The sequence below is a fragment of the Daucus carota genome, chromosome 9 (assembly GCF_001625215.2).
Source record: "Daucus carota subsp. sativus chromosome 9, DH1 v3.0, whole genome shotgun sequence".
NCBI classification, from domain to species: Eukaryota; Viridiplantae; Streptophyta; class Magnoliopsida; order Apiales; family Apiaceae; genus Daucus; species Daucus carota.
The window spans coordinates 14,724,418-14,734,323 of NC_030389.2; the positions used below are offsets into that span (position 1 = coordinate 14,724,418).

At 33.2% G+C, this 9,906-nt stretch overlaps 1 protein-coding gene across 1 annotated transcript; it reads left to right on the forward strand.

Annotated features, from left to right (window-relative positions):
- The first annotated feature begins 9,010 nt into the window (after positions 1-9,010).
- On the forward strand, positions 9,011-9,562 carry LOC135149431 (protein FAR1-RELATED SEQUENCE 5-like). Its single transcript, XM_064085156.1, has one exon. It carries the CDS (start codon positions 9,011-9,013, stop codon positions 9,560-9,562), a length of 552 nt encoding a protein of 183 aa, XP_063941226.1.
- Positions 9,563-9,906: the final 344 nt, after the last annotated feature.

Genomic DNA, 9,906 nt, shown 5'->3' on the forward strand with positions numbered 1-9,906 from the left:
AAAGCAAGTCACGAAGAGAAAAAACACTTGCATGGACGAGAGATTTTTTACCTCGATTGACCTTGGCGGTGGCCGCAGGAGGCTGGGATAGCTGAGATTGTTGAGATTGTTGAGAGGATGAAGAATCCGCCATTGATATCTTTGTGATGAAGGTTTGAAACCCAGAAATGAATGAAGAAAAGATGAAGATTGATCGGAACCTGGGAAATTTTTGAATATCGCCCGGAAAACTGGAAAACCCTTGAATATCGGCCGGAATCTGGAAAGAACTTGAAGATTGCCGGAGATACGCCTAAGAATTCGCCGAGAAACTAGAGAATTTTTGAGAGTGTTTGGGAGGGTTTTCTAGCACTTAAACTTGGAAACTTTGGAGTGAAATGAGAAGTGAACTCTCAGTCACTCATTATATAGGCAATCCACAACCGGTTCACTTGCCGGTAAACCCTAAAATGAACTGGCTACAGCCTGTAAAATGGGCCTTGGGCCGGTCATTAAGCTGTGTCAGAGGCGGGAAGCCCATAAATTTGAAAAATTCGTACCTATTCTAGAAGGGTCTCGAGAATTCCTGAAGACACTCACAAAAATAAAATAAAAGAATAATAAGCTAAATAGGCCTGACAAGTTATAGACTAAGGCCCACAACATATAACGCTACTTGGCTCCCAAAACACATCCTCTACGCGTGGCACCTGCCATGTCTCCTTGGCGGGGCATGCAACGCCTAGGGCACATTCATTTGTTGAGCAAAGGCATCGTTTACTTGAAAAATAAATGGCAATTTCATTAAAGCCAAAAAGTGACTATATTATCTTGGCGTGGGTTCAAAACTTTGCTCTTTAGGCGCGGCATAGCACGCCTAGGGGACAACTATTTCTTCAATCTGTGGCAAGTTACGCTCATCCACGCCCAGGAGACATATCTCCTAGGCCTGATAAATAACGTACTTCCTTGGCGTGGTAAGGCACGCCAAGGAAGCATCATCTTGATCAGCCAGGACAGGCCTTATTCATCAACGCCCAGGAGACACCCTGAGCAAACATGTCTCCTTGGCGTGCCCACGCACGCCAAGAAAGCATCAATTTGACGGGCCAAAGTAGGCATCAACCACACGCGCCCAGGAGACACGTCTCCTAGGCGTCGTGTATATCATGCCTCCTTGGCGTTACTAAGCGCGCCAAGGAAGCAACATAGCACTCAGTCATGGGTGGCTAACTCATCCACGCCAAGGAGACATGCCTCCTTGGCGTGGCAGGTGACATGCTTCCTTGGCGTGGCAAGACACGCCAAGGAAGCACCACACGAACCAGCCTTGGCTGGCTTAAAGCAACCACGCCCAGGAGACATGTCTCCTAGGCGTGGCAGTAAATATGTCTCCTTGGCGTGGCAAAGCACGCCCAGGAGACACATTCCATTCAAGGTCGGATTGATCAAATTAAAGAATTATTTAATTCTTTAATTAAATTTTGAGAATTCCTAAAAAGTTGGAAAAATACAAGAAAAATCCCTGGAAAACCAGGAAAAATAGTAAAATTGGGATTTTAATTTCAAAAAATATTTTGAAAATTATTTAAAGGCTCGAAAAATTCTAGAAAATTGGAATTTAATCATAAAAATTCCGATTAATTTGAATTTAGCCCTGAAAAAATACGGAAATGCTCGAAAGCACCATTACAAGCATACATCTGAAAAGGATACTTGTTGTACAAATAAAAAGGACTCGTATCTTCTGATATTCCAACAAAATATGAAATGCAATCCCGAAGGATACGAAACAGAGCTATCTTTACTATACAGTCAATTCAAATCATCTCTCGAATTATCTCAAAGAAGTCAAGATCGGTGGGATCCTTGCGCTATTTATGGAACTTCAGACCTTGGGTGATAAGAATTGACAGAAGTTAGCTTTCTCGCGTAATGAATGAAGCTCGGAAAGCCGATAAGGTCTCAGCAATTTTTGAAAAGTTTCTACGAAACTTGTCGAAAGTTGGGGGGCAAATGATATGGGTCGGAAATAATATTTGATTATTATTGGATACTAAAAGCCCAAGAATACTAAAGCCCAGTTAAATAGGGCCTGAGATATTAATTTCGTAATTAATTAATAGAGGCCCAGTTAGAGGTCCAGTTACAAGTCTAAATTCTACAATACATCTGATTCTAGCGGATAAACCTCCCGGAGTTCGAATAAATATCAGCAACGGAAGGATAAGAGTTCTATCTTATCTCTTACCTCGAGGCATACTTCGATAAGAAGTCTGATACACGGAAACATACTTCCATCCGACTTCTGACTCCGAAGCGCCTATATAAAGGGCTCTACCCCTCGTAACTAGAACTACGTTTTGGACTTGATTCTTCTTCACGCAGAAGATACGTAGGCATCTCGCACCGAGACCAGTCCAAAGCACGAATCGCTCACCCCCGTTTTCAGTTCTATAACAGAACTATACACTTTTTAAACTTTAGATTTTTTTGAAACAATCTTAATGGGCTACATTAATATAAGTTCATCTAAAAGCATTAAGAAGAAAACATATGACCGGTTAAGTATGTTACCACACATATATGTTTAGGGGATGGCAATCACACTTTCCTTTTTGTATGAGTTGTTGGATTTGGTATTGTCTATATATTTCTAATTGTCTATAATTTCGATGTTCTGTAGATGGAAATTGTGTGCTTCTCAGGGCCTCTAATCGGGATGATCCACCTTATGTTGCTCACATTGTAGAATCTAGGCTAACAAAGTAAAAGTAAGATGGTACTACAGGCCCCAAGACACTGGCCTTTGGAAGAAAGACAATCACGGGAAAAAAGGAATTATTTCTATCGAACCATTTTGATCCTCAAAGTCTAGATTGTATCCTTGGAAAGTGTGTCGTGCACACTTTCCAAGAATATATGGGGATTGAAGGTCGGCCTTCTGATTCTGATTACTAAAGTCGGTTTGAGTATGATGCTTATCATAAAAAATTGATTGATGTCGAAGATGCTGCTTGGTAATTAAGAGATATGTGACTCCTAGTTACTTGTTATTTATGTTAATATTACTCCTTTCAAAGTGTCTAAATTGCCTATTCTTAAATCTTAATAAGGAACCTTAATGTTAATATAAGGTGGATAAGTAGAATATAAGGTGGATATACATATGAATACTTAAAAATAAAAAAAATAGAATATAAGATGGATATAAATATGAATACTTAAAAATATGAATAATTAAAAACACCTTTGGACAAGTAGAATATAAGGTGGATATAAATATGAATACTTAAAAATATAAATAATGAAGTTTCTCCTTAGGTATATATATATATTCTACTTTAAGGTGTTATTATGGTCAAAGATGGTCAATTTGACCTTGAATACCAAGAAGACAGAAGGAGTATATTATTTCTCTATAATCTAATATTTAGGTTAGCCAATTAGTAAAACATTACTTTATTTTATTAACATTAAGGTTCCTTATTAAGTTAATCTGTTAAAATTATTATATATAAGAAAAGAAGAGTCTTTAATATTCCAAATAGTAGCTTAAATGAAATACATATTATTGAAAATTAAATTTAAAACCTACAAGATTTTTCGAGGTAGTAAGTTATTAATATTATATAAGAGAAAAAAAAATATATTACCCTTAATATAGTTTGTTTTATATGAAATAGATGCAAGACAAAGAAAAAGTTATTTGATCTTTCTATAACAATTAGTAGTAAACATTAGTATTTACCAATGTGTTTGATTAATGTATAACAAATCACTTTTAACTTTAAGGAAATATAATTGTCATAGTACATTATTTATGTGTCTGGGTATATTTACTTTAAAATGATTTTTAATGAATTTCTATCTTAGCAAAAATATTTTTGTAAAATTTAAGTTATTCAACTACAAAGATCTGGATGGATAGATTTTTTAATTGAAATATAATAATTAATAAATACAGCTATTTAAAGACAAACTACTCAATTTAGTTGGTATAGACTTTGGGATTGGGTGCTAAGTGAAAATAAAGGTCCTTCTATGAAGGTTGTAAATTATTTGATCGAGGATCCATAGAGTCACTTCTATGGTCCTTGAGATTTGTATAAGAGGAGAAGTATCATCAAAGTTAAATCTCCTCTAATATTATATCCTTTCAAAATACCAGATAAAATTAAAATAAATTATAGGAAAATTAGTTCAAAATTGTAAATATAAGGAAATTTAATGGAAAAAATGTTGCTTTCTAAAATAACCCACAATTGATACAAGGTACATCTCTACTAACAAAACATAATTTGATTTCTAAAATCATATGATCTAAGAATGAAATTAAAGCTATTGCAGATCAAATCAAGTAGATTACACACACATAGAGTATAATTTAACATAAAATAACATTAGCATGTAAAACATAGAGTAATGAGTACTTACATGTATACCCAAAATATATACATTGAGGGTAAAAGAAATTCAAGATGAGCCCTAAGACTATGATTAAGATTAAGTGAGCTAAATTAAGAGGCCGGGAAGAGAAGAGGCGGCGTTGTGTTATGCCAGTTTTGAACTAAGATGACAAGGGTTTTTGTCAATGAGTCCGCCAAGGTTGAAATTATTTGATTGGTGTATGGGCTTGACGGGCTGTTGTTTAAATTTTGGTAAATTGTATTTTTACTTAAACTCAAACTTGTATAACCCAACACCTAAAATGTATATTAATTAGTTGATTAAGATTGAAATTATAGGCTGGATCTTGGTTACATTTAACTTCACTCACATGGGACATACGTTTGTTTGAATTCTCATAAACAGGTACGGCATAAATTGGACTCGGTGAAAGTGAAAACAATGAATTGTTAAATAAACTTACGTTTTTAAAAGGACCTTTATTTTCACTTAGCACCCAATCCCAAAGTCTATATCTACTAAATTGAGGAGTTTGTATTTAAATAGTTGTATTTATTAATTATTATTATATTTAAATTAAAAAATCTATATATCTAGATATTTGTAGTTGAATAACTTAAATTTTACAAAAATATTTTTGCTAAGATACAAATTCATTAACAATCACTTTAAAGTAAATTTACCCAAACACATATATTTTACAAAATTAAGAACTTAATTATATGAAAATTATATTTCATAAAGTTAAAAGTGATTTGTTATACATTAATCAAACACATTGATAAATACTAATGTTTACTAATAATAATTATAAAAATATCAAATAACTTTTTCTTTCTCTGGCATCTGTTTCACATATAAAACGTACTATATCAAGTGTAATATATTTTTTTTTCTCTTATGTAATATTAATAACTTGCTAACTCGAAAAATCTTGTAGGTTTTAAATTTAATTTTCAATAATAAGTATTTCATTTAAGCTACTATTTTGTATATAAAAGACTCTCTTCTTTTCTTATATTTAATAATTTTAAGAGATTAACTTAAAAAGAAATCATAATATTAATAAAATAAAGTAATGTTATACTAATCGCGTAACCTAAATATTGCATTATAGAGAAATAATATACTCCTTGTGTCTTCTCGGTATTGATGGTCAAATTGACCATCTTTGACCATAATCACACCTTAAAGTAGAATATATATACATAAGGAGAAACTGCATTATTTGTATCGGTAAGTAACCATATTTATATCCACCTTATATTCTACTTGTGGACGGTGTTGCAAACGACAAAGTGCATTACACAAATGATCAAAATCTTCTTTTAAATCTTAAATAGTAATAAAGTGTTGTTGCTATTTTTGCACTAAGGACTTAAAATGTTGTAATATTACTTAAATAAAGTGATTTTTGAGTTTTGATATGAGTTTGCTCATAAGATATTATGAGATTATATGTCTTGGCCGCACACGACCTTTTAATTATTGTATTGTTCGTGATACTCCCTCGGTCCCTTTTTAGTGGTCACATTTCTATTTTTTAGTTAAATTGACTAAGTTTTGACCAAAGATTATAAGTCAGTCACTCATTATTTTAAAAAACTGAAAATTACATCTTAAAATAGATTAAAAGTTATTTCTGGTGACATATTTTTTTTATTTTGTCAATTGATAAAATATTAATAAATTTCAGTCAAACTTTAGTCAATTTGACCGGCACAAAATCAAATGTGACAACTAAAAAGGGACGCCAGGAGTATTTTATTTTGATGAGTTCTTTATGCGCTACGGTACAAAATCATATATGTGTGTGTGTGGGAGGAGGGTTTTATATGTAATATCAACTTCTATTACCTATCTTCACATCTTTTTCTTTATTTTTTATATATGTGGTAGGGTTCTATATATGTGATCCAACTTTTATTAGATTATACTTAATAATGTGCTTTATATTAGAACTATGATATCAAATGTAATTTATTTATTTTTCAAGAAAAGCCTTAAGATTAAGATTAAGTGAGCTAAATTATGAGGTAAGAGAAGAGGCGGCGTTGTGTTATGCCAATCCTGAACTAAGAGGATTAGGGTTTTTTGTCAATGAGTCGGCCAAGGTTGAAATTATATGTCTGGTGTATGGGCTCAATGGGCTTTTTTTTTAAATTTTGGTAAATTATTTTTTGCTTAAACTCCAACTTGTATAGCCCAACACTTAAAATATATATTAATTAGTTGGCTAAGATTGAAATTATAGAACTGGTCTTGGTTACATTTAAATTCACTCAGATGGGCTATAAGTTTGTTTGAATTGTGATAAACTTGTATCTAAATAGTTGTATTTTCCAAAACTATTAGGTGCAATTTGCAATATGCTGAAACCAAATGGGTGTAAATTGCAATTAACTCTATTTTAATTAAAAATCTGTCTATCTAAAAATTTGTAGTTGAATAACTTAAATTTTACAAAAAAAATTGAATTTCTGAAATAAATATTCATTAACAATCACTTTAAAGTAAATTTACCCAAACACATAAATAATGTATAATTAGTAACTTAATTATATGACAATTATATTTCCTTAGAGTTAAAAGTAATTTATTATAGATTAATCAAACACATTGATAAATACTAATATTTACTACTAATTATTATAAAAAGATCAAATAACTTTTTCTTTCTCTTCCATTTGTTTCATATATAAAACATAAAATATTAAGTGCAATATATATATATTTTTTTTCTCTTATGTAATATTAATAACTTATTTACTCGAAAAATCTTGTAGGTTTAAAATTTAATTTTCAATAATATGTATTTCTTCAACCTACTATTTGGAATATAAAAGACTCTTATACGCTCTACTAGCTACTATTTTCAATAATAACGTATACGCTATATTATACAGGGTAATATCTTTATACGCTCTACAATATTGCGTTTAAAGACACTTATGCTACATTATATTGTGTTTAGATCCACAGTCTCAAAAACACGACCTCTTCTTCCCATGCACCATTTTTAGAGTATACAAACCCAATACACACAAAATACACAAAGCTTGGACCTTTATTCGAGTTTGAAGCTTGGATCTTTATTGGAGGTTAAAGCTTGAAATTTGAAGCTTATAGGTTGAGCTCGGAGTTTGGAGCTTGGAGCTTTATTGGACTTCTTTATTACGGGTAGATTTCTATTAATCTCATGGCATCTTACATATTTTAAAAATTAACATCCCCTAGTAAGCCCATTACACCTAATAAACCTAGAATTGAGATTGTGGAGGAGGTTGGTGATGATGATGTTGAGGAGGTTGGTGATGATGATGTTGAGGAGGTTGGTGATGAATGTTTTGATGATTTTTATGACAAACAAAATTCAAAAGATGATTATGATTTGAATGAAATTTGTCCTTGTGTTTGGTCAATTGTTCGATAGCTTATATAAAGCGGAAATGTTTCATAGAGATTATGGTAGACGTGTTGGTTTTGAGGTGATAATTAGAACCACACATAGGCGTGTGAAAAGTAGGAAAATTTGTTCGCGTTTATATATATGTCGAAAGGGTGGTCGATTAGTACCCAAGTCGTTGGATGAAGATACGGATGTTCATAAAAGAAGGAGAAATTGGGATTCTATTTGTAGAATGCATTTCTTGGAGCGGATGTACGTTATACATAGGGTAAAATTGAAGAAATGGGAAGTGACATTGGTTAATTTAAAACACAATCCCACAACGATTTCAAAGGATGAAGTGCTTTTCATGCAAAGGCCAAGGAATATAACTCCCGTTATTCGGCAAACATTGATTAAATCAGGTATTGGGCCTTCAAACACTTTAAACATGTTAGGAGAGTTACTGGGTGGCTGGGAGAATATTGGATTTAGTAATCAAGATGTTCGGAATGTATTGCGTGATATTCGACATTATGTGTTTGATTCGAGTGATGCTTTAGAGGGATTGGCATTACTTTGAGAATTGAAACGTAATAGTTAAGGTGAATTTTTCTATGAAGTTGACGTGGACGAGGAAAATCGTGTGCGGGCCATGCTGTGGGTTGACCCGAGATCAGTCAATGCCTACAAAATTTTTGGAGATGTTGTTTTTGACTCCACGTATCGTACTAATAGGTATTGAATGCGTTTGTGCCATTTACCGGGGTGAATCACCATTATCAGTCGATTTTGTTTGGATTTGCCCTGATAAGGGATGAGACCGAAGAATCTTACTTATGGGTGTTTAATAGTTGGTTAGAGGCTATGGGGAACGTGGCTCCAAAAACGATCATCACCGATCAAGACATTTCTATTGGAAACGCAATTGCCAAAGTTTTGCCTAACACAAATCATTTATATTGTAGGTGGCATATAAGAACAAAGTTTGGTGAAATATTATTGCATTTATATGCAAATCATGATCACTTCAAAGAAGATTTCAACTCTTGCATCTACAAGTCACTAACAGGTGCACAATTCGAAGATAGGTGGGAGGCATTAGGTTAAAAATACGATTTGATGAACCATTCTTGGTTACAAGATATGTACTCCGTTCGACACAAGTGGGTCCGTGTTTACACTAAACTTCACTTCACAACTGGGATGACCACTACCTCCAGAAGTGAGTCAATGAATTCTTTCTTCGATGAATTTGTCAATGCTAGTACCGGTTTGAAAGAGTTTATAGAGAATTCACAGAAAGCGTTGAAGAAACAATATTTACGTGAAAGAGAGGCTGATTATGAAAAAAAGAACAAGGAAAGGTCCAAAATAACATCATCATCATTGGAGAATCATGCGGCATCTACTTACATGAAAGAAATGTTTAGACGTTTTCAACACGAACTTAAAGAAAGTGGAGCTTATGTCGTGATTAAGAAAAAGAGCAATGCAATTTACCAGCATTACGAGGCATACAAAACAACGGTCCAAGAGGAGTATAGAAAATACTATGTTTTGATCGTCACCGAGAATGGCACCATAACTTGTGTTTGTCGAAAATTTGAAAGTTTGGGAATCCTTTGTCGTCATATTATTCGATACTTGTGTAAGATGCAACGGTCAGAGATTCCTAAGAAGTACATCACTTTGAGATGGATGGTTGGAGTCAATGAAAGAGTGGGAGCCTTACAACACAAGCGTCCTAAAATTGGTAATTTTCTTCTGAAAGGCATATGTTAAGCCTATATGTAATTAAAGAGGTATCAACTCAACTCTGATAAGAAAGCAAGTAAATAGAAAGTACTGGATTTACGCTGTCCAAAAGAGCTTATACGCCACATTATTTTGAAGAGCTGAGTGAATCGGGGCCCATACAAGTGTCAAGAATTCTCTGGAGAAGGAAGCTTCTGGAGCTCTTTAGATTTTGATATAAATATGGTACTAGCACATACACTAAGTGATGTCACATAAGAAGTGTCTAGAAATCTCGAGTTTTGCATATAAAAACAATGATGCACACACATAACAATTTCACATAGCTAAGGACTACAATCTCTCGCGAAATGCAAAAGATTTTATAAGAA

Bases quoted from the DNA above. Each gene is read 5' to 3' on its own strand.
- LOC135149431 (XM_064085156.1), top strand. From the start codon at position 9,011: ATGAATTCTTTCTTCGATGAATTTGTCAATGCTAGTACCGGTTTGAAA.